The 25,817-nt window shown below is 46.9% G+C and overlaps 1 protein-coding gene across 1 annotated transcript in view; it reads right to left on the bottom strand.

The window, feature by feature from the left end:
• LOC144180308 (cell adhesion molecule 4-like) overlaps positions 1–25,817 on the bottom strand; it is a 53,640-nt gene that overhangs the window by 8,049 nt on the left and 19,774 nt on the right. The window contains exon 3 of the mRNA XM_077708678.1: positions 15,737–16,015. Coding sequence (XP_077564804.1) covers positions 15,737–16,015 — 279 coding nt within the window. The remainder of the gene's footprint in view (positions 1–15,736; positions 16,016–25,817) is intronic.

The raw sequence follows: 25,817 nt of genomic DNA, 5'->3' as shown, positions 1-25,817 counted from the left end.
TGTGCCGTACGGTCCACCTGACACCGTTGTTTATTCGTCCTCGGTTACGCCAACTTCCGTGAGAGAATTTCGCAACACCATAACACAAACCTAACCTCACCGAAAAGAATCGGTTAATTTATCACGCAGTGATCCGCAAACACAGAGCCGCGGCTGTGGCGCCCAGGAGAATAAATTTCCTAGAATTTGCAAGTCGCACTCGACATCCACAAAATTAAGATGAAAACGAAGAAATAAAAAAAGTGGCTCTACTGCCCCAACTCGACCCTATTGCGACTGACGCCATTACAGCCACAGACTCATTTTCTGTAAGAGGAAATTTGAAAGCACGGATCACGGGTAGTACGCACTGAACAAGTGTTTTTGGCCACCTAGGGCGTGTTTGGCCCACCATTCAAACAAATTCTCATTCGATGCTCGCAGAACGTAGCAGCTGCTTCAATACTTTATGGAAATGCGGTTTGCCTTAGGTGCAAGACTGCTGCAGTTCCACCGCATGTTCGACGTAATTTATGCAACTACGTCGAGAGGGAAAACGCTACACCGTATCGGCGACAGCCCGTAGCTCAAGACGCCGGTTAACTATGAAGCAGGCGTGTGTGGGAAAAGATTTGCATGTTTGGCAAATCGCTGTTCCGAGAACGGTACAAAAACGGTCGGCGCTCTGCGTTGTATACAACGGGGCGTAAAAAATCTGACTAGACAGGCTCTTGCCTTGCAACATTAAAATGAAAACAAGCGCTTCATAAACAACGACCGAGGGCAGACTTGGCGCACGCTTTTGCAGTGTGTGTAGGAACCTTCGTTGGACACGCCTACAACAATGTTTTGCTGTGGTTGCACTGTGGTTCTTTTTTTGTTTCAGTGTTTCTGGCTGTAAATACGACCAAACATCTATTCGTTGGCAAAGAAACATGCATAGTAAACAGCGCCCTTGCAGTTTCAGCAAAGGACGCAATGCCGTCAAATGAGGCGTAGAAAAGGCAATCATTTAGCAGATTACAACTAATCATTCATAAAAGTTCGGTAAGGTATAACGGACCTGTATTGGTGAGATGAATTTTGACACTAGTAGTTTGAAATACGCCAGTGTTTTTAAAACGTTTCTAGCAAATGATACATAGCTTTTGTAAGAGGCAAACAAGCAAGCTATAGGTGATGTCTTATTAGCGTTTCATCGGTCGTTATGAGTAGCAGAGACGGCCATAACAGCGTGTGTCATATAGAGACTTAACTTACGCGCAACATGAGGACGCGCAAGTAATGCATCATGGTGCAACAAATTCATCGTCAGTTAGGAAACATATAAGCGAACCAAAGGCAACAAATGGGGAGGTTAGGTGCCATCCTGGTATTAAAACGAAGAAAAGTAAAAGCTCCAAGGCGAGAGACGGTAATCAACAAGGAATCAAACAAGAACGGAGCTCCGAAAAATGGATTTGATATAATAACAAAACACGTCTAAGCTGAAGTGTCCCGCACAAAAGCTATGGGGTAGGGACAGAGTATACACACTCTGGTTAAGGATGTGGGTCAAATCAGCCTATACCTGGCGCCATTAACGTGGGCTGTTATCTTGGGCAAAAAATCGTACTTTCTGTCGCTCTAAAGATTCAAAGCGCGTAAAAACACGGATGAAGAAGAGAAGGTACACCAGACAGCGCTAACTTCCAACTTGTTTTGTTCCAAAGTCCTATACAGTTTCATACTAATATACCTTAGAGGGCACACCGGTGCTATAGTGTCTATGTGAGCCGCCGAATGCATAGAGTTCATTGAAATATACACTAGAGAGGAATGTGTCGCAGGCGTCTATGCGGCTCACATCAAGGCCATCTGTGTCGTCGTCGGCCACCAGTGAACCGTACGCTCGCCTTGCTTTCATAGTTGGCTTAGATTAAAACGTTTGAGTGGCCGTGAATTCGAACTGAGTGCCACAAAAACGCCAAGAGGAGTGCTCATTGTTATATATGTAGAAAAAAAAAACACGCTGTTTTAAAGCTAATAAAAAGGAAGTCAAGCCTATTTTGGGATCGTTATGGGAACATGGATTACTGGGGCCGTTACCTATATATTGCCGCGAACCATACATTGGGTTTGTTTATTTGTGTTTTGCTTTTACCGCCCGGCTGCGCCGGTCTGTGTTATCTCTGCGCCAAGGGAATCCCGTGTTCCATTCTTTCTTTCTGTGCCGCATGTGTTATCTGTCGTGATAGGGAGAGCATTCCGATCTAACGTGAACAGAACAGAATAATCTTCTTGGATCTACTATGTTCTCGATGCGAATCGACGTTTCGAGAACCACGCGCGCCGAAAGATAAAAAGCCTGCAGTGCGGACGCCGGAGCATTCGATTCGACGACACTCGCCTGTGCAAGTCACTTTGTTGACCGCTGCTTCGCCGCCTCTGTATTATTTTGAATTGTTAGGGGAGCACAAGTTCGCTCCAATAAACGTGTTTCTCATTCAAGACAACTGCATCGTCCTTGTGTTCGCGACATCTGGTGGAGGTGCTGGGTACTAAGCCTTTATGCCCTCTACGACATCTCGAAACCGCCAAGCCAGTCCAACCAGAGAAAGCCCCCGACTGTAAGGATTGCCGATGATCATGTCACCCTGCCACCCCGCGCAAGCTTGATGGTCGCAGTCTACTGTGAAGATGCTGCTCCTGACGTCGACGCTATCGTAGACACTGATCAAAGGGTGCTTCTCGACCGTGGTGTGTCCGTCGCAAGAGGCATTGCGCGCTTCAAGGAACACCAATCCCACATTCTGGTTACTAATTTCACCGAGGAGTACCAGCATTTAAACAAGGGCGCGGCAATTGCATTCCTCGAAGAAGCGCAAGAAGCAAGTGACGTGATCGCGGTCGCCGACTTTGAACGCACACCCGTAGAAACCTTCAAGCTCCCGCAGCCCTTCGACGTGAATCCGGCGCTACCGCAAGAACAACGGAACAAATTATTCGCTTTGCTGCGTCGCTATAGCGAATGTTTTTCGTCGAGCGCAAAACTACGTCAGACCCCTTTAGCGATGCACCGAAGATGGAGCCCGACCTACCCGACAGTCACCGTACCGCGTCTCTTCACACAAACGGGAAGCCATCCGGACTCAAGTCGACGACATGCTCAGCGACGACATTATACAGCCATCGAAAAGCCCCTGGGCTGCGCCCGTCGTACTCGTAAAGAAAAAAGACTGCACATTAAGGTTTTGTGTTGACTACCGGCGACTGAACAAAATCACGAAAAAGAACGAGTACCCCCTCCCCCGAATCGACGACGCCCTCGACCACCTCTGCCACGCGAAGTACTTCTCATCGATGGACCTGAAGACCGGCTACTGGAAAATTGAAGTGGACGAGAGAGACCGAGAGAAGACTGCATTTATAACCGCAGACGGCCTATACGAGTTCAAGGTGATGCCGTTTGGGCTGTGCACAGCACCAGCGACGCTTCAAAGAGTCATGGACACTGTGCTAGCTGGCCTTAAGTGGCACACCTGCCTCGTATACCTCGACGACGTAGTGGTATTCGCCCGGACTTTCGACGAACACCTTGCAAGGTTGGAGTCTGTACTCGAGGCCATTCGTACGTCGGGGTTGACGCTGAAGCCTGAAAAGTGCCGTTTCGCATACGGGGAACTCAAGTTCTTGGGCCACGTCGTCAACGCCGCGGGAGTCCTACCTGACCCGGCAAAAACTTCAGCCATTGCGAACTTCCCAAGGCCGAAAGACAAGAAGGGCGTGCGAAGATTTCTCGGGCTGTGCGCATACTACCGGCGCTTCGTCGCAAACTTCGCACGCATTGCAGAGCCACTCACGCGCTTGACGAAAGATAGCACCCCTTTCAGCTGGGAAAACGACCAAGAAAAAGCATTCTGCGAGCTGCAAAAACGCCTGCAAAGCCCGCCCGTGCTCGCTCATTTAGACGAAAATGCCGAAACGGAAATGAACACGGACGCCAGTGATATAGGCTTGGGTGCCGTCCTTGTCCAAAAGCAAAGCGGCTGCGAAAGGGTAATCGCCTATGCCAGCCGTGGTCTGTCGAAGGAGGAGAAAAACTATTCTGCCTCTGAGAAAGAGTGCCTGGCTATTATATGGGCGATTTCAAAATTTCGCCCATACGTGTATGGAAGGCCATTCAAGGTTGTAACAGACCACCATGCGCTGTGTTGGCTCGCCAATTTGAAGGACCCCTCTGGCCGTCTTGGGCGGTGGAGCTTGCGCCTGCAGGAGTTCGACGTTACAGTCGTTTATAAATCCGGCAGGAAACACTCCGACGCCGACTGCCTGTCCCGCGCCCCCGTCGACCCACCACCACAAGACGCTGATGAAGACAGCGCGTTCTTCGGGATCGTGACGGAGAGCGACCTAGCCGCCCAGCAGCGTGCCGACCCCGACTTACGCGTCATAATCGAGTACCTCGAGGGATGCAACGTTGCCGTTCCTAGGACCTTCAAACGCAGCTTACCAGCATTCAGCCTCAGAAACTCCGTCCTTGTGAAGAAGAATTTCAGCCCCGGAACAAGAGCGAATTTCCTTCTCGTCATCCCCGCGGACCTTCGTGACGAAATTTTGGAAACGTGCCACGACGACCCGTCTTTCGGACATCTCGGCACAGCCCGCACTATTGGAAAAATCAAGGCGAGGTACTACTGGCCCGGCCTTACCTCTGACGTCACCCACTACGTCCGGAGCTGCCGTGACTGCCAGCGACGAAAAACGCCGCCGACAAGACCCGCCGGACTTCTGCAACCGATCGCCGTCCCTTCGAGACCATTTCAACAGATTGGAATGGACCTTTTAGGCCCGTTCCCTACGTCACGATCACAGAACAAGTGGATTGTCGTAGCGACAGACTACATGACGCGCTACGCAGAGACCGCCGCTCTTCCGAGGGGGACTGCACAAGAAGTGGCAAAGTTCTTTATAAGCCAAGTTGTGCTGCGACATGGAGCTCCGGAAGTCCTAATCACCGACCACGGAACGGCATTTACTGCGGAGCTGATGCAAGGAGTATTACGCTACAGCAACACGGATCACCGAAGAACGACGGCGTACCACCCCCAAACGAACGGACTAACAGAACGTCTGAACAAGACAATCGCAGATATGCTGTCAATGTACGCTGACGTTGAACATAAGATTTGGGACGAAGTGCTCCCGTATGTCACGTTTGCGTACAACACGGCTATCCAGGAGACGACGCAGCTGACGCCGTTCGAGCTTGTCTACGGTAGAAGGCCGACTACGATGCTCGACGCCATGCTTCCGCATGTAGAAGACGACGACCTCAACGCCGACGTCCACGGATATCTTCAACGTGCGGAAGAAGCCCGCCAGCTCGCTCGAGTTCGTATAACGGACCAGCAGCTGGTGGATGCGGGCCGCTACAACCTCCGACGCCGAGACGCCGAGTACCAACCAGGGGATCGTGTGTGGGTTTGGACTCCCATCCGACGACGCGGACTCAGTGAGAAGCTCCTGCGACGGTATTTCGGACCCTACCAGATTCTACGACGTGTCGGCCAACTTACCTACGAGGTGATCCCCGATGGTGATTCCGGAACATCACGACGACGCACGCGGCCCGAAGTCGTCCACGTGGTTCGCTTAAAACCTTTCTACGGTCGATAACGAATTTTATTTTTATTTTCGGACTTTCGCTTATGTTAGCATCGGGTCGATGTACTCTTAGAGGGGGGGTAATGCCGCGAACCATACATTGGGTTTGTTTATTTGTATTTTGCTTTTACCGCCCAGCTGCGCCGGTCTGTGTTATCTCTGCGCCAAGGGAAGCCCGTGTTCCATTCTTTCTTTCTGTGCCGCATGTGTTATCTGTCGTGATAGGGAGAGCATTCCGATCTAACGTGAACAGCCCAGAATAATCTTCTTGGATCTACTATGTTCTCGATGCGAATCGACGTTTCGAGAACCACGCGCGCCGAAAGATAAAAAGCCTGCAGTGCGGACGCCGGAGCATTCGATTCGACGACACTCGCCTGTGCAAGTCACTTTGTTGACCGCTGCTTCGCCGCCTCTGTATTATTTTGAGTTGTTAGGGGAGCACAAGTTCGCTCCAATAAACGTGTTTCTCATTCAAGACAACTGCATCGTCCTTGTGTTCGCGACAATATGTTACTGATGTGGGGGAGTGGTCACTACCATATGGATCCGTGCCCACGCCCCACTAAAGACAAGGTTAGAGAACTGCGGAACCAATAACCAAGTCAAGAAATGAGTATGTGTTGTGTTCTATGTAATGGTATGCAAGCTGTTTCTCGTTGAAAAGGCATGCTCCAGAGGATGTTTGCAACTTCTCCATCAAGGGGCCTCGGGCATCCGTGCGAGAAGAGCCCCAAAGATGATTGTGCGCATTCAGGTCGCCTGCTAGGATGTATGGTTCAGGCAGCTGGTCAACCAGCGCCTCGAACTCCGAGCTAGAAAGTGCAAGATCACGAGGAATGTAAATGGAGCATACCGTAATCAGCCTATTAAATATTATTGTGCGGGTGGCTACAGACTCAAGGACAGTGTTCAAAGGGAGAGGATGGCGTGCTAATGATTTCCGGGCTACAATGGCCACATCACCCGAAGAGTGTGTGCAGCCAACCCAGTCCATTCTGAATACCATGTACCTATTTAAGAAATTTGTTTCTTTGCAATGGAGGTGCGTTTCTTGGAGACACATGGCGCTTGGCTGATTAGCATGCAGCATCTCGTACACATCGGCAAGATTTTTAAGGAGGCCTCTGCAGTTCCACTGAGGGATGTTTTCTGTTCCCATTATTTACATTTAATAAGGATGACTGGAGTGTGTGTGTGAGTGTGTGTGAGTGCGTGTGTGTGTGTGTGCGTTCGTGCGTGCGGGCGTACGTACGTACGTACGTACGTGCGTGCGTGCGTGCGTGTGCGTGTGCGTGCGCGCGTGTGTGTGCGTGCGTGCGTGTGCGTGCGTGTGTGTGTGTGTGTGTGTGTGTGCGTGTGTTCGTGCGTGCGTGCGTGCGCGCGCGCGCGTGCGTGTGTGTGTGTGTGTGTGTGTGTGCGCGCGCGCGTGCGTGCGTGCGTGCGTGTGTGTGTGTGTGTGTGTGTGTGTGCGTGCGTGTGTGCGTGCGTGCGTGCGTGCGTGCGTGCGTGCGCGCGTGCGTACGTACGTACGTGCGTGCGTGTGCGTGTGCGTGTGCGTGTGCGTGCGTGCGTGCGTGTGTGTGCGTGCGTGCGTGTGTGCGTGTGTGGGGGGGGCTGCGTGTTGTCTTTCGGGGCTTGTACTCTCGGGAGGGGCTTTTTACCGCAAGTACGTCTTCAAGCACGCGCGCAAAGCATTATGTAACTGAATTAATGCTTTAAATAGCAAATAAATACCGGCTTGTCGAGTCGCTATGTAGTTGCCTCATTGCGTCTGTCTAAGGCAGTGCATGCTTCAAGGGGTAAGCACACGCAGCGATGGCGGCGAGCGACGCGAAAATCGCAACTGAATCGGTGCAGAAAACGGATAGTGTGGGATAGCGTAGCTGATTTAGGGGCTATGGGTTACAGCTTTATTATATCCAGGCTGTGCAATTTGTACACAGGCTGCCGGGGTCCTGGCCGGTTTTTTTCGGCCAGAAGCAGCCCACAAGTGAGCGGCAGCGACGACACAGTGAACTGTAGCGACGAGCAATGAGGACGGTGGACATTGGCGGCAGTGTATTAATTTTTTTCTCTTGCCGCTATCGCCAACACTATCTGTTTGTTGTACCTATTGAGTTAGGTTGTCCACGTCGCTTGTCGCAGTCCCCGCATGTGGTCACCACTTCCTCTTAAAGAAATTCCCCGCTAAAGCGAGCACATGCGTTAAGTGCTAATTATGCTGTTATTTAGACATATCTGTGATAGTTATTGGATGCCAGAAAGTAGCATGCCGAAAACGGAAAAGCATGGCGAAAACAGAACTAACAAACATTTCAGAGCCGACAAGTCTAATCCATAGCACTTTGCAATAGACACTTGCTGCCAATCCGATTCTCTGGATACTCAAAATCCCATGGCGGCACACGATCGCAGCGACACTTTCCACTCTAGGTGATATGAGAAAAACGCTATGTTGCCAGTAAACGTCATGAAACGTCAAAATGACAAAAACACACACAACCGATTTGCCGACAGGAAGCAGGTGACCAAAATTGAAAGCCAATCAGAAGGGACTTCCGGCAAATTCCCAGTTCATGGTGAACATAGTGCGTCGAGAAGAGGTCTCAGGTCTACGTCACACAAGCAGCTCCATGGTGGTTGAACGATTGCAGCGCCAGTGTGCCCAGTAGTTTTAGTATGAAACTGTATGCAAAGACCAATGCATATAAGCTTTCGTACAATTATGGCACGACCCACCGCGGTGGCCCAGTACCTGAGGCGTTGTGCTGCTGAGCCCAATTAGGCGGGTTCGGTTCCTGGGTTCGAAAAGCAAAAACGCCCGTGTGTTCGAGATTTCGGCGCACTTTAAATATCAGCGGGTTGTCAAACTTAATCCGGAGACCTCCACTACGGTGCACCTCATCGCCTGCGTTGCGTCGGCGCGTTAAACCTCACAATCAGTCAATCAATTAACAATTATTGCCCTCACACCTCCAATGCCGTCGTATTGAAGCCGCACGAATAACGGCGGGCGCCTTATCGGACAGACTAAGCGATGGAATAGTCGCGCAAGACGACCATTATGATCTTAAAATCAGATAAGCCTCAATCATTTCCCTCACAATCTGGTCCATATGCCTCGCTCTAAAAACGCGCGTGTCGACCAATGCCACGCTGCCGCTTGTCTGAGCAGTGAGAAGAAAATGAAAATCCGTATAGGCACATTGCTCTGATGTTTGCCACAAAATCATAAGTGCCGTTTTCTATATCCTCGGGCTTCGGGGCATTTATATTGTGAAAGACGCCACGCTCATCACGGCCTCTGGTTATAGCATTCAATTTACGCAAGTGTCGGTGCCCTGTCCGAGATACCACAACAGCCGGGATTATCATAAGTCGAGTACGGTCGTTCACACAAAGAAGGCATCTAGGATAACGTCATGATAACAAAGGCCGAGACCAGCGAGTACTCAAAGTGGCGCAGATGAAAACACGTTAGCCGCTCATATTGAAGACGACAAATCAGATTGTAGATAATACAAAAGGAACGAAGGAACCGATGCATTCAGCACGGAAGTCTTCTCTTACGCCGTGTCTTAATGAAAGCCCCTCAGACCGCCGCCACGCAGGCACGCTGCAGGAAGTGGGTGACAACTCGTCGAGAAATCGCCACGTCTTTATCGATGCCCTTGCGGGCTCTACAGGCAGTTTTTTTAGAAAACGTGCTGCGCTCACGGCGGCCCCTACATGTCCGGTACAGTGTGCCTACTGCTAACGTTTAGTCTATGTCCCCTTACCTTCTCGTGAGCGGGAAATCGCTCAGTCTGTCATATAACGAGTACACATTACTCCGCGCTTCTTCAAAACGTGGGCTTCGGCAGGGAGAGTGCGATATTGGTGTGAGTAAATACATGCACGTGCCTGCAAAGAGAATAATTTGTCACCCACCGGAAAAAGAAAGCAAAGCCGCACAGCTTTTTTGTAGCAGTGTGGGTTCGTTTTATGTGGATGCCAAATTCTCCCTTAGCTTACTCCACCCTGAAGGAATCCCCCAAAACTGGTCGATACGCAAGTTTCCCTAGGAAGAAAAAAAAGAACAGACGTTTGCGCTGTGTTCTGGCTGTTCTCTCCCACGCCCTTGTCTGTACGCAGCATGAATTATCAAGATCACAACATAGCACACGTGGAATTCGCTTTCGGGAACGTTTTTCTCGCAAGTGTCAAAATCTGTTCTCTGCGTCCGGAAATCAAAGACGCGACCTCATTCTCGGGCACACAACGCCTAAGTAACTGAGAAGGCGCTGGAGGTTCGACGTGGGACAACAATGTAAACAGGTCTAGGAGGAGGCAAAACTAGAATGAATAAATGAGCGAATAAGAAGAATCACAAAGGATGGACACAACGCAGTGACACGCGCGGCAATCAGATAGAACAAATCGCAAAGCACAACGCTCTGGGAAGGGGAAGCTTGCTTTGGCAAGTCGCCAGCTCTTCTATCCCGGACATTGGACTGGCGATCGGGCACTACAAAGCACGAATTCCTTACTTCGTTGTATCTGTGCTGCGAACGGCTCTCAAGGATGCTTGTTGCGTGCGAATTTATTTTAAAAACATACCAGAAAACTGGGAGGATAAGATCTCCTCCTTGGTGGTCAAATGGGGAAACCCCTGTCGAACAATTCCGGAGGTTTTACTTTGTTGGGTACCTCCTGCGGGGTTCTCTTTTCTTCTCCTCTAGGTTTTGTATGGTGCACACGTTACAGCACCATTTTGAAAATGCACGTAAACCAAAATGTCCTCCATGCTTTCGTTGCGAAAAGGTTCTTTTAAAGTTTAAACGTGTATGAGGAGATCCCGGTGCTAGGTCCGAGTCCCTCTACTCGTCTGCTTCGGATGCGAAGGAAAATATGACAGTCAAGCTTCAGCTAAGCATCGATAGTCAGGCTCCAGCTAAGCATCCCGATAAAAAAGCTAAAGCGGTTCAAGTACCGAGCTCAAGTAAAAGCACAGAGCCTACTCCAGTAGAAGACAACCCGCCAATAATCACCGTTATGAACCAGATGTTTCTGGATACCAAGACAGAGCACGCCGAGACACAAGTCAGCTCTCAATGACTTCAAAAACAAAAAAAAATGGATACGCAAAATGTTACAGTAAATAGAAATGCAACAGTAATAGATAATAGGCATAAAAAATTGGCCGCGTATCTGCTCCTTTCGTTGCAAATTCCGTCAAAAGACGATAGTCTTTATCGGCTTTTGCGAAGTAAATGCCTCCCTTCGCTTTCCTGTTTACCTCCCATGTTGTTCCTCTTGCGTCGCGCTCCTCCCAAGGTAAAGACTTCAAAGGTTTGCTTAAATCACTTTAAATTTCCCGCGTTCCACTGCTCCAAACCGGGTGTCTCGATGCGAACTCTGCCGTACGGCGAAGACGCGCGTTAGTCGAGGCGCCCTACTTCAACGTTTATAGAACCGCGTTTCCCTACTCCACGTGCGTTGCAAGCAGAACGTGGAACCTATCTAGTGGAACCTTGCGTAACTGTTGCCGGTTGATTTCTTAAAATGGCGCCAGAAGCTATAGTGGCGCGGGCGACAGCAGGCGACGGCGGAGTGAATTCTTTTTCTGCAGTTGATAAAGTATTTAATTTCGCAAAAGCCAAGCATGTTTGACTTTTTTATAAAGGAACACTGCAAATATCCCTTCTGTATTGATTTGTTGTCTCATATTTGCGTAATGTCTTGTTCTTCTTCAACAATGTTGACAAGTATGAACATTACACCGGACATAGACGGGTAGATTTAGCTGTGACTATATAAGACTAATGCGCAGGCATTGGCTTGCTTTGGCTGGTTGGCTGAATCGAGTCACAGACAGACAGACGGACAGACATACAGACATACAGACAGACCAAAATTTCTGGGTTTAAGTAGCCCAAGAAAGACTATCGTCTTTAAAATGGCTGATGATTGCTGTACTCTCTAGCGCAAAATTTGTACGCCGCGCGAGCTGCAGTCTTCTCTGTCACGGCGCATAGCTGCAGGGTTTAAGGAAGTGGTCGCATGATAAGCGAACGCACGGCGGCGCACGCTACTCTGCCGTTATCAGCGTGTCGCCGCCCGAGAGCGTTTTGTTGTAAATCCTGTTTTAGTTCCGCCCAAGTTCAGTGACGGCAAAACTCTGTGTCGGCGGCCCGAACTGCGTCTCAGAAAGTGATTGCAATCTGTGTCTCGGGAAGTGAACGCGTCCTTGTCGAGCGCACGACGACACGAGCTACTATGGCGTCATCTTGCAGCGCATCAACATCAACCCACCATGTGTCACTGCCTCCTCCTCACACCTTCGCCATGCGTCGCCGCCAAGGAGCGTCTCACACCGCTTCGGAATACCACCCTCTCCCTCACAATTTTGACACACTTTCCTGCGCCCTTTTCTTTCTTTCTACGGTTCTTTTTTCGTTCGCTCGGTAACGACGCCGGCGAGGCCGCCAAACCGCGGTAGTGGGCGCTTCACTGCTGCGCACTAAAACTCGAGCTTCCAAGCTGTATATTTCGCACCAGTTTCGTGACTCCGTTTTGCAGTGACATCGCCGGGCCACGTCGTAGGCAAGGCAGAGCTGCGTGATTTGTGAAGGTCAGGCAAAATGAACAGAAGGCATCGTTACGAGGCTTCACATTGCCTATGCTATGCATACCATACGGAGTTCGTGGTTATCATTCACTGCGCCAAGGGGAAATATTTCCTTTGGGTACCAGGAATAACGCAACGTAGACAACATCGAGACAATCGCCGTAACTAAATATTGCTCATGTGTTATTGACGGTCTCTCTCTTGCGTCATGAGATAAAGAGGCCGGATTTTTCGCAGCGAATCTCGCTTGTCTGGCGACGAATTGGGCAGTAACTTTATCGTCAAGACAAACAAATATTTTTAATACCTACCTACCTATTATGAAGTCACTCAAGAGCTCGAGCAGGCATCACTGGACCAGATCAACTGCCCCGAATGTTGTTCGTGATTTTTAAATTTTTCATACACCCCATAACTTTACATGCCCAATACCGTAGAAAGGCTACTCTAAATTTACGGTGGATGACAACTGACCCCTTACTGCTAACCTCGAAGTCAGGAGTTAAATTCACAGCCGCGGTAACCGCACTTCTCGTTTGCGAGAAGAAACAAAAGGCTCTTGCCTGCAACTTTTCCGTGCACGTTAGTGAAATTCACGCAATTTAAATTACCCCTCCATTTAGAACAGTTTTTTATAGTTCACAGAAAGAAAATGAAAGTTGTATTTTATGCGCCGAAGCTACACCTGTGCGATAAAGTGCGCCGTACAGAATGGCTACGGATTAAGCTAAACGCCCTGCGGAGATTTTACATGCCTTCAAAACTTGTACTCGTACACCTCCCTTTTTTTTTCCCCTGGATCAGGAAAACAGCCGCTGCGGCCGTCATGAAACCCGCAACCCCGTGATCAGTTTCACAGCTTCTCTAATGGTGTAAAGTTACCGCCTGAGACCACGGTAAACTATCTTATTCCGTCATCCAAGCCGTCACACCCATCCTACTCGATCACTTCAGCCGAGCTGTGATTAATCAGGAGCGTTGATGCTTGGGCGAGATGAGATTCTATATTGTTGAATTTACAGAGCAAAACACAAACACCAGAAAGAGGAGAGCGACTGTGTGTCGCTCTTCCGCTCGTCTTTGTTTTTTTTTTTTTATATATGCTCGCGCTCCAAATTTAACAAGATACATCACCAGAAAAGACACTTGTCTGGAATCCATTTGCCACAGCATTTTATTGCACGTCGATGCATTCTGTGCAGTCAAACTGCATCCTCCCATTTAGCTTTATGATAGGCGAATGAAGTTTTGATTGATTTTAGTTCATGTGTGCAAAAATTAAATAGGATGGAGCTGGGAATTAAATAAACTTCCCGGGTAATTTCTATGCACCTACTCTTTATTTCTGCCACTTGTGTGCATACAGTTTGAGCTCCGCCATGCTCTCAAGTACAGAGAAAGTGCATTGCTTGACAAGTAAGCATTCTTCTTTAAAAGAAATCGCAGTGGTGTGAGCGCATTCAATGGGATAACTTTTGTTTTAAGAGAAACAACGTTGGAAGTAAAGAAAAAAAATTATTACGAATGCTGCATTACACGAAGCTTTAAACATCGGTTGATGCTTAGATTTTACATAAACTAGAACTTTTCTTGAGGTCGATGAACTGCCAAGTTTCAAGAATACACCCGTTCTTCTATTGATTGATTGATTTAAATAATTGATTGATTGATTGATTGATTGATTGATTGATTGATTGATTAAGTGATTGATTGATTGATTGATTGATTGATTGATTGATTGATTGATTGATTGATTGATTGATTGATTGATTGATTGATTGATTGATTGATTGATTGATTGATTGATTGATTGATTGATTGATTGATTGATTGATTGATTGTATCACCTTTGTAGCACGGTGACACTGTGTCATCTTACCAAATGACTATTGTTGCCCTACCAGTTTTCTTTTATCGTCGCTAATAGCCGCAGTCTCCGATTAGAATTCGGCTGTTACAGGTGGAACCTGCCATAGCCTACATTATTTTGTCTGCTCTTTTTCCGCCAGCATTCTAATCTCATTTTTGTCACCCCTACAGCCTCGTAGTTTACTAACTCTGTGCTATTTTTAAATCCTGGGACACCGGATAGCCGGAATTTCCCTCACACGGACTTGGATTGAAAGAATAACATTCCAAAAGTGTGTGCCGAATTAGTTCGGTTTCCTCTCCGCCGACTGCGCATGTCCCATCATTTTGCATATACTTGCCCACAAAGCCCTTCGTCCTCGAGCATCCTGTTCTAGACTAAAAACGGAACGCGCTTTCTTTGGAGTTATAGAAATTCTCCATTATAATATCAAATTTCTCTGCCCAGTACGTTTCTGACAACGTCTTCAATTTCATTCTTCTTTCTCTAATCACTATTTCCTGTCTGTCTTGCTTTTTTTGGGGGGTTGCCTTCCATACACAGTTGAAAAGCGCCCCTAGTGGAGAGAAAACACGCACTATTTTTAAACGCACCTGGAAATGGCCACACTCATTTTTCTTACCCGCAATGTATTGGCCAATGAAATAATCTGTCAAAAACTATTCTACGAAGCAAACAAAACATTATTAGCCCATTCAGTTTTCTTTACCTTTTTGCCGAACGTAGCTGGGCCTATAGAGTATGTCTTTTAATGGGGTACAATAATGCACGCCAGGAGCTGGTTCCTAATTCACCCAGAATTGACCGGCCCAACCGACCTGTTCCTCCCAAACCAAAGCAGAGCGCTAATATAAGACGAGTGGCGTAGAGCGAGTTTATATGCGCCTACCGAAATTGGTTGGCTTGGGAGTATGCCCGAGCGGGCGCCAGCAGTTTTGACAACTATTCACCTAAATAACGCCGTAGCGGCATTTTCATTTCTCATCACGTTGCGTAATCACCACAGATGTATTTTCAAACCGCGAAAATTTGACATGGAAGTACAGTCCCATTTCGTGAACATACGCATGCAATCGTATGTACGGGTGCCATCATCAGTAATTGGCACAAGGATTTGCGCATTACACAAAATATTTGTCTTACTGGCTTTATTACAACCATTACTGCTTTACAGGAAGCTTGTTTTATTAGGGAGGACTTCTTTAAACCCACACAAATGCAGCTACACAGTTTGTAGAAGAAGAAATTCCTGTAAATTTAGAATACCATGTTCCAATTTTTACGGCACCTCCACGCCACCAATTCCATTAAAACATTGAGGGCCTGTTAGTCTTCGGTTCCAGGGTATTCACTAACTTCCAATGTGATACCCATCATATTAGCCTTAGGTGAAACGGTTGTGTTACTTGCCGAGCCGGACGCTGTAGGTTCAAGTACCGATTGAGGACAGCTGTTGCTTCGATGGAGGCGAAGAACAAATAAAAAAAATTCGCATTTGTACACTATTTCATCCACGCTGAAGAGGCCTACGAGGCTTGAATTAATCCGAAGCTTGCTACTGGGAGACGCCTCTTTCAGCGAGAATTAAAGCAAATGCTCAAAATGGGAATTTGAACTTTCGAGCTCACAGTGTGGTAGGAGAAGCGTGTCGCTGTTGGTAATTCCCTCGCTGTTCTCGGCGCTGCACAGGAACGAGCCGGTCAGGTTGGTCTTGAGCGAGGCTCGCGACAACCGCTTGGCTGGGTCCCCTTCGCGTGCGGGCCTCTGGAAGTCCACCGTCGTCCCGTTCAGCTTCCACGTGAAGCGGCTCACCCGCGGGTTGGCCTTTGCCTCGCAGCTCAGGTGCACGGCGTACGAGCCGCCTTGTTGGCACGACGACACCACACGTAGGCTCACCTCCGGTTTGTCTGGGGAGAAAGGAACAAGAATGACATCTCAATATATGTACTAATTTAATGGGCCTGGGGCAGCCCAACAGTGCAAGGGTGACTCAATACATTCATTGTAAATCGCGGGGTACGGACTGCTTCTTGAAACGTTTTTTAAAACAGTTTTGCAACACCAGGTGGCAGATAGGTAGCCTTGTCAAGCCGCTGCCTGCGCTGTGAACTCTTCTCTGGCCCCAAGGCTCTTTTAGGAACGAATCCCCTTCGGGGCTAGGGCTGTTGGCGTCTCCTGTCGTCGTCTTGGGCATCGTCTTATGTCAAGTCACCTTTATTTGGTATCAACAACAACAACAACACAGATACCAGGGGCACAGACAAAAAGCCAGAGAAAACAGTGTGGCAACGGTAACAAAACACCGGGAAATTCGTTTACGCCTCGCGCTAGAACTTAATGCGCGCTAAAAAAATCACCAGGACCCTCGTTTACGCCTCGCGCTGGAGCGATTCGTAACACGTACAAAAGACACACCGGGACACTCGTTTACGCCTTGCACTAGAGAGCTTCGTGTTTCAAAGACAAGAAACTTTTACAGCAAAGCTGTATACCTCTACCCCGCAACGGTTTCATTTCCGTTGGCAAAAACGCCAAGGCGCCAAGAATAAATTTATACACCGCATGCTTCGCCCCTCCCCAAGTTTCACGTTAGTGGAGATGGCCCGATTATTTTTTTTCTCTCACTGCCACTTTTTTTCAGTTGGTGAACACACAAAAAACCGATATTGGGCTAAAAAAAGTATGGTGCTCTTTGGTGCAGCTTTGGTATAAGTACGCAAGTACGCCTCAAGTTTTGATTGTTGATTGTTGGGGTTTAACGCGCCGACGCAACGCAGGCGATGAGGCTCGCCGTAGTGGAGGGCTCCGGATTAATTTTAACCACCTGGGTATCTTTAACGTGCGCCGAAATCTCGTACACATGGGCCTCAAGTTTTTCATTTTTCTCAGAGGGCCCAAACGAAACCTTAAAATTCAATGTAACATGTGTGCACCGGACTATATATATTTTTCTGTACCAATTGGCCCGGCGCCTCTTCCTTGCACCGTTGCTGATCGCGGAGGGCGTGTACGTGAATACACACAAACACCCGCGGCCTGAGCCACGCACCGCCCGTCCACCGTGCTGACCACTGTACAGGCGCGGCCTGTTCTTACGTCACGCGTACTTTTAACAGCGGGGCTGTTGCGCAAGCTGTAAGGTCACCGTTGCAAAAAAAAAAAAGAAAATGCGGCACGCTCGTGAGCACGTGTATCGCTGTGACCGCGGAGCGTTTCCCGAACGAGCGGTGACTTAGCAAAACAAAACTGGCAAAAACCATGAGGAGTGAGAAAATGCTGAGCGCTGGGGAAGGCGTGCCTCGGGGCGACCGTCGAATGGCCGGCTAGCTCAGTGGCTTCACAAAAAAAAAAAAAAAAACAAAAAAAAAACAAGCGCTGTCTTTAAGCGCTACCACGGAATCAATGCTTTCCTTGAAGAACACGACTATATCGATGCATATGACGATGACTACTACTAGCATGGTCGATTGAACGACGGAACATGTAAATAACAATTTCAAATTTGTACATATTCGTAGTGATGTGTCCTTCAGTGCTGACGCATAAAGAAATCCCGGAGCTTTGCCATTATTCAACCCTTCCACGATTTATTGCGGGCTTCACCAGTTGAGATGGTGGAAGTTTAGAATGCTGATGATGACTTTGCGTCCACCACTCGCCGCGAAGAATAGGACGACCTGTTCGATGCATATGGTGACTAGTACTAGCCCCGCAACTACGGAAATTAACTATGATACTGAACCTTAACTATGTGTCCGGCAATGCTGATCCACAATATCTTTGCCATTCAAGACTTGCGCGTGAATGCAAGAATCTCTGTTTTTTTTCCTTCTTCGCTGCGTTATCGTTCGTTTATCATTGTTAGGCGCTCGCGCTGTATTATTGTTCGTATTCTCGCCTTCCCTCGCTCCTGTGGAGGATTTAGAATACACACGCAAATTTCTTTTGGTCCACCGGTCCACCTTCTTTTTCACTTGCTATCATAAAAACCAATCCGACACGCATTTTTAACTAAAAGAACATTGAACTTTTAACTGGAAAGCTCATTGAGGGACAGAGAGACATACGGGTGAAGACAGATCAATATTTTTGTGTTTAAGTAGCAACGCAAGAAACTATCCTCTTTGGTAACTCCAGTACTTATCGTTAACTAATTTGCACCAAACATTTAAACATCAATGTCACTTGTGAGCGAAGTTGATACGCTAACTGCAACATCCCGTGATGCATAATCAAGCAAAGTAGTTATTTCGTAGTTATGTTCACGCCAGAGTAAATGCTCTTTTGTCGATGTACTATCTTGCGTAACAAGCTTATTAGTGCAGTCGGTGGTCTGACGTCATACCATCTGGTCAGATAACATAACTGGGTATTATTTGAAATCACCCGCCGCGACAATAAGTCAAAAGGCTGTAAGAGGTATTCCAGAATATCCCCCAAAATAGTCCGTAAATTCAAGTTTGCCTAATCTTCAAGGCCATCATTCGCGCGAAAAAAAGTTTGTCAGAAGCCTGAATAGGAGAAATAAATTGAAAAGCAAGCACTCTACGGTGGACTTCAACGGAACATTGGTTGCTAAAAGGGCAGCAAGTGCTCCACAAGAGACTTAATTATACGCATCGTTTTATTCTTTTACATAGAGAAAACGTTGCCACGGTATTAAAAAGAGAAGGCCATTAAACAAATTCTCGCCGGTGCCACAAATTTGGAGCCGCCCATCATAAGACCTTCACCTGCCTGTCTATTCACCATACTGTCGGCGAGAAACCTACAACTGCAGGTACGCTTTGACGAACAACGTGTTCTGCTTGAGTAGTTCGATTGCTCACCAAAGAAAAACTGTGCTTCACAAGAATAAATTAATGAATCAACGAAACTTCCCTGGCGCGAAGAATGTCCGCTCTGTGGCTTCAACGCATGAGTAGCTCGGGCATAAAAAAAAACTGTTAAAGATACAGGCGCGCACAGGCTCGGAAGTACGACGTACAATGGCTCCTAGCAGGGCGCCAGAGCACGGCGGTGTGGCTATTTCTGTGACGCGGTTTATTGCCTTGCAGTTCCACGCGGGTTTCACGCGGAATTCTCGGAATACCAAGTCGTGCCATGGGCATGTTAGTTCCAGTTGCGGGTAAATGTGTACAGATATTACGTTTTATATGTCTGCACCTCCCATTCGCAATGCTCTCCAAAAACGGTGGCATCGCCTAAAGGTTTTTCGTGCAGCCTGTTGTGAGGTCTTTCCTTTTTCCCTCAATAACAGTGTTTATTGCGCAGAGTTACAAGGGGATGAAAGTAATAATGATTATACGCCCCGTTATTTGAAAAGCTTTATTGTTTACTGACAATATTGGTTTTCATGCAGTAATAATGTAAAAGGCCGGGTTCATTTTTTTTTTTGCAAAGTCTGGAGTGTGTTCGTCTGGTTCAACTATGTGCGATCTGATCGCTAATTGAAACAACCCTCTCAACACTCTGCCATAATTGAAGAAAACCTAACAATTCGAGGTTTATATAGTGACTGACCGTAATAAAAGCTAATGTAAGCGAGTACGAATGACTTGTCGCTTCATCATAACGACGATGTTACCTACTCTCACCAACTCCAAGTCCACACTTCGATGTTTACGTGCCTCTATGAATTCTCTCACTGCCGATTTGAGTCCTACGAAGCCCTGAACTGCAATGAACATATTTTGTTTTCTCGGAATGTGTTCTGTGATTCTTTCTGTGTGACCTAGAATATGTAGCGCGCTATTGTCCACGGAGCAGGAGCTCTTCGACAGTGCGCGGGACTACAGGTTCTCGGATTACAAATGAGCTTGGGCCTCCTGTTCGACGAATTCCACCAGAACGTTGGTATAACGAGAAACTATGCGAGTGAGACAGAATAAAAAGAAGAAACGCAACTGGGCGTGGACGAAGGAACGCAGCCTTCTCATGCTTTCACATCACTTTTCTTTATTCCCAGAACTTGGGCATTGAAACCAAGATGCGGACCATTTTGCCTGGCAGGGATTCCCGTAATCGATTTGTTGGTCCGGGCGTTTTTGCCGACATGCCCCTATCACGTTTAGACGAAGAGATGGAAGACAAGAAACACTGGGTGGATGCAGATGATAGGGAGGGTGCGATGGGGATAAATGATGCCGCGAACCAATACTTCAGCATGAAATTCGTGCCTGTATACGCACCATTCAGTTTAAACACGTTAAATTCAGAACACATAATTTCATAACGTACTCCTTGGCTTACTTCTTTCTTCGTACAGAGTACTCATTTTAAGATATTCCTGTAGGCAAGAGTGTTCGCAAGTTAAGTTCGGAGGCATAAACATAAAATGTTTTGGAAGCCGCATTAGAAAGTTTATCTTTTGTTCGCAGATTCTCTTCACAAGACATAACCACTATTTCTTGGAGACGTTTGGCACGTGGTAACAAATAGTCAAATGACGAATCGCTAGTAGCGTCTCTGCATACATGTTCAGTGAAAACTCCTTCACGCAAGACGCTGAAAAAGAATAAAATATTTTATGTTGTATTAGTGGTGCCCTGTAAAATTTCGGGCTATCGTTTACAACCTTCTGTGCCTTGTGGTGGGACTTCGTTTGTTTTTTCCGTAATGTAATACTTTTTTATAGTGTTACAAGACGACGAAAGTAACGTTTAATTATATACGCACTGATTAAACAGTCCTTATGTAAAACCTAATATCTATTTACTGCGCAGCATGCTAAAGCAGTGAGAATACAGAAAAGGTTCAAGGCAACACTACAGTTGCCAAAAAAATACACAACATACTTCATCACTGAAGGTCTTTTTTACACCACGCTTACTTGCTCCTTATTCTGGGGACCGAAATGTTGCTATCGAGCTAGTTTTGTTGGGGATGGAAAGAAAAGTTACTTAGACTGTGGTTTAGTGATATTTTTGTTTGAGATTCCACTCATGCGAAGACTTTCTTGGCAACACAAGCTCTTTTTTTAGGTAAGCTTCGTACTGATTAACAAATGCCTCCTTGCCTTACAGTTCAATCAAAAAATCCCATTCACAAAAGGCCGACAAAGAAAAGAAAAAAAAAACATTCTCATGTTTCTTTCTGAATTCGTAGCGATTACGCAACACGAGATAGCGATGAATGTTGCACTGCCACTTATAACGGTTCCGTTCTCGTTTCGTACCTTCAGCCAGTTAACGGCCTACGTCAGCGTTGTTTCTGATAGGTATATACACGAATCATGCGTACATAGTGGTCTTTGCGTTGCAGCTGATCTCCAGCTCCTTTGCTGGGGGTTCTCCCCCCTTTTTGCATTGACCCCTGGTGATTCAACATTCGCAACTTGGACAACAATGGCGGCCATTGTTTTTGATTTCCCTTCACTACCACCCCAATCGTTCAGACGCTCTGGAAGACGTCTGTACCTTGGCAGCAATAAAGCGGGCTTTCTTTCCCTTCGTAGAATGCCGTCCTTAGAAATGACTCAGAAGTATTCTACTGAATGCGCTTCGCATAAAAACCAGCGCATCTGCTGTACTCCTGCTTTCCAGGGGAAACGGCGCAGCATAATGACGCAGTGCCTGCGTTTCCTTGTTCTTTTTTGAAGGAACATATGCAAGCTCCATGGTTACTTAAAGCCGAGCTCGGGAAAATTCCTCCACCGAGGCGAGTTTCGCCAACGTTTTGAGTTGCCAGGTGAGAGCTTCGATGTTTACAATAGCCTTTCTTCGGGAGGTGGAGGTTGCATGCGGCTTTGGGACTAAATTACACAGCGCAACTTTTCACCGGTTCATGGGGAGCAGTTCCCCGTAGAAAGTACTGCACAGTTATTTCCTTCACAGTACTTTTCATACGAGTAAAGGCATTGCGCCAGCGTTCTGTCACCACTTGATGCAGTACTGGAAGTCTTTCAGAAAGTGTTTAGGAGGTATACGCTTTTCGCACAGAAAATCGTTAACGGATATTTTCGTTCGAACAAGCTCAAAGATATGAGAAAAACACTTTTCTTCCAGCATTCTTTTTCGTGTGGAGAACAAAAAAAAAATATGACGTCACGAGGTCTGGAGAATACGGTAAGTGACTGCCATCTATTTTTGCAAAGAACCGACGAAGGGACAATGCAGTGTGCGGGGGGGCATTGTCGTCATGCAGTTCCCTGTGGCCACGACAATGCGTCTTTCTAATTTTCGAGGAGCCCTCGAAGCACAAATTTCGTCGCCACAGGTGACATTTTCGAATCTTGGTTTAAGGTACCCCTTGATAAATGTATCTCCTCTAAGGTTTCATCAATTTATTTCCGCTGGGTTATTTCTTTCGAAAGAACGTTGGTGAAGTTTGTTTTATTAGTTCGGCTTGTTTAAGAGTACGCTTGTATTCCAATGACATGCCCCCATTGTTGAATCGATGAAAACCCACTCGCAGATGTGGATCTCACCCACGCAGTCATTTTTATAGTCCTCACAGGCTCACTGAAGTGCAACAACAGCGACGACAATTTATCCGGGAGGAACCATTACTTTATGCGTGATCTCTGGTCGTTGGGCTTCACTATCCTAAATTCAGGATCGTACGATAACATCAATGAAAAGTACAACAGCTGTTCAAAACAAACTTCCAGCTTTACAATTATTGATCGACACGGTGTGCTTGTTTCCGAACATTGACTAATTAATTTCCGCATATGCTTCCTATCTCTGTGATAAAATATTCCATGTCAGCTTATGTTTCAATGCATTTCAAATAAAGATTACTTTACTAACTGAAGTGCAGAAATCAGCCGCAATCATAAGAAATTAAACCCTGTTCGTAATATATTGTTGCCGTTCTAAGTTATATTATCCTGCCTGTCTTTCATCCGCCAACACCCTTATCTTTTTTTGCTCACATCTTCAGGCTTGTAGTGGAACAATTTTTGTTACGTCTTAGCCCTAAATCTCCAAAACAGCCTTACAAAAAGGTTGTGACATACATTAACGAAACACTAAAAGTTACTTCCCACAGTATTCCCTAAGTACTTAGTGACTGGAGGTAGTAATTGCAGCACTAGTCAGGGTTACTAACTGAAGAAGGTAGTAAGCACCACAACCTTCACTAGTAAAGTCCTAGCGATAACACCCTTCTGAGCTACATGCCTTTACTAACTGGTCATGCATGACCTAGTCATAAGCACAACCTTAATCTGTAGTGTACTCTACATCCTACACCCAGTTAATGTCGTAACCATGCAGTTGCTAGTGGTAGAGCGTACCGTTCTGCGGGGTAGGAAAGTTCGGAAGGACTCAGCAAATACGGCCGTTTCTACCACTTTACGACCTTTTTTATTAAGAGTGAAAATCAGAGAGTTATGGTTTCTGGTATGTCATGTCTCGACGCAGTGAGGCACTGAAACTCGGCTGCATAAACAAATCGGGGTCGCAACACAGCGCCCACACCAGCGGCCGGGCGACCTCAGTCCTTTCAAAGACGATAGTCAGTCTTTCTTGGGCTACTTAAACGCAGAAATTTTGTTCTGTCTGTCTGTCTGTCTGTCTGTCTGTCTGTCTGTCTGTCTGTCTGTCTGTCTGTGACTCGATTCAGCCACCCGCCCAAAGTTAAACCAATTCGGCTCAATAGTCTTAAATATATATTCACAGCTAAATCTGAACTTCTAAGTCCGGTGTTTATGCTTCTACTTGTGAACATTGTTGAACAAGAACAACACATTACGCAAATATAAGGCAGACAATCAATACATGAGTGATATTTGCAGTGTTCCTTTAATAAAAAATTAACAAATGCTTGATTTTTGCGATAGCAAATAAAATACTACATCAATTGCACAAACCGTCGCCTGCTGTCGCTCGCGCTACCTGACGGAATATAAAAAAATGAAACGGCAGCGGCAACGAAAGGTTTCACTAGATAGGTTCTGCGTTCTGCTTGGAACGCTCGTGGAGTAGGGCAACGTGGTTCTATAAGCGTTGTAGCAGGATGCCTCGATACACGCACGTCCCCGCCGTACGGCAGCCCTGGAATCGAGGCACCTGACTTGGAGCAGTGAAACGCGGTAAATTTAAATTGACTTGAGCAAACCTCTAGAGTGTTATCTTGGAAGGAACGGGACGAGAGAGGAACAGCATGAGAGGTGAGCGGGAAAGAGAAGGGATGCATTTACTTGCCAGGGGCGCCGGTCGACTATCGTCTTGCGTCGACATTTGCAAGGAAAGGAGCAGATACGTGGTCAATTTTTAACGACCTCTTGTAGCGATCCGGGTAAGTTAGACGGATGGTATTTTAGATAGATTGTTGGCTGCTTTAAGCCGTGTTCTAACAGTCAGTACGCGACTCTCTAATATTCAGGGCAGAAATACACAGCTTTGGTAGGTCTACAAGAGGACGTGTGCCTAAGTATAGATCTGGCAGTTAGAGAGCGAGCTTCTTTCGGCCAGCTTTGTTAGCAACCGTGATATATTTTTCTGTGGCGGAACAGCCGATAGTTGAAGAAAAACTCTAGATCACTACTAGAGCATTGTGTACCACCTTATACTGTGCTCTGTGTGTTTTGACTATAAAAAGCGCAGTCCTACATGAATGCAGTGCCCTCTGTCACCATTTTCTTTGTTTTTGTTTTAGCAGGTTCAATGACGACCTCCTTTTACTACCTTTTTGTTTCGAATTTTTAAGTGCGGATCACTTTAGGGGCCCAGCTTGTCGACGTAGCTCATCCGGGGTTACGATATTTAGCCACCGAAGTCACGCGGTGTCACGCACCCAAACCGAAGCTTTGAAAAGATCACCGCTTTCCCTTGTCGGAATCGAACCTGGTCCCTCGCGTTACGAAGCTGGCGTCAATCCCAATGCGGCACAGAGGCACACATTATTTATATTGCAAAGTGTGGGGGCTTATCTTCCCGCGGCGCCTTTGCCCCAGATGCTGCCGTTGCTAGGCCGCCAACAACTATGAATCAGCCCATCAATTACCTCAAATTATTTATATCTAGATCCAGCGTCTTTTTATAATCCTTTCCGGGTGCTGATGATGGTGATTGGTGTCTCGTAAGGTGAATGAGGGCAAAGAGCGCCAAACAAGAGTTTTTTTAACCGTTTAACCGCCATTGTTAACTTCCGGAAAACGTACAAAAATCACGCATTTTTTATAAGTAGTCTGAATTTTTTAATGCAATTCTGATTCTGAAAGTGCATTACATCATTGATTTCTGTTAGGAATTAGCACGGAAACTAAACAAAAACTGCTGTTGAGGGCTGCTTTCCCTGAGTGCATGCCGTGATAATGAGTCAGGACGTACTGAAAGTCGAAGTATTTGATGCAGTACATGGTAACACGCTAACGCTGCTTTCTGTACTGCTCCAAGAAGCACCTCTTTTTCTTGGAGCACCGCCGCCACCGGCCTTCTCATTGCGAAGCGTCATTATGAAATGACTGCTGCCAGGCTTAAAGCATGTGCGAAAGGCACAAAATGCGGTTTTTCATAGAACCCCATCACCCTCTAGGGTGGAAAATTACAAGCAAAGCAGTTGACGACCGTCATACGTCTTTGGCAGCGGAAGTAGCAGAAAATCCTGGCGGACGAGTGTCACTCGTCATTGGTGATATTGGTACAAACTCGTCTGTCGAGTACAGCTCGGGGTTGACGGCTAAATGATTAATGAAAGTGGTTTACACGTCCACACTACAATCCGTAAGTAAAAATAAATAGGAAATGAAACATAAGACAA

The sequence above is a fragment of the Haemaphysalis longicornis genome, unplaced genomic scaffold, assembly GCF_048455015.1.
Source record: "Haemaphysalis longicornis isolate Haplotype H1 unplaced genomic scaffold, Haemaphysalis longicornis Haplotype H1 scaffold_4, whole genome shotgun sequence".
Classification (NCBI taxonomy): Eukaryota; Metazoa; Arthropoda; class Arachnida; order Ixodida; family Ixodidae; genus Haemaphysalis; species Haemaphysalis longicornis.
This window is presented reverse-complemented; position numbering and strand designations above follow the sequence as displayed.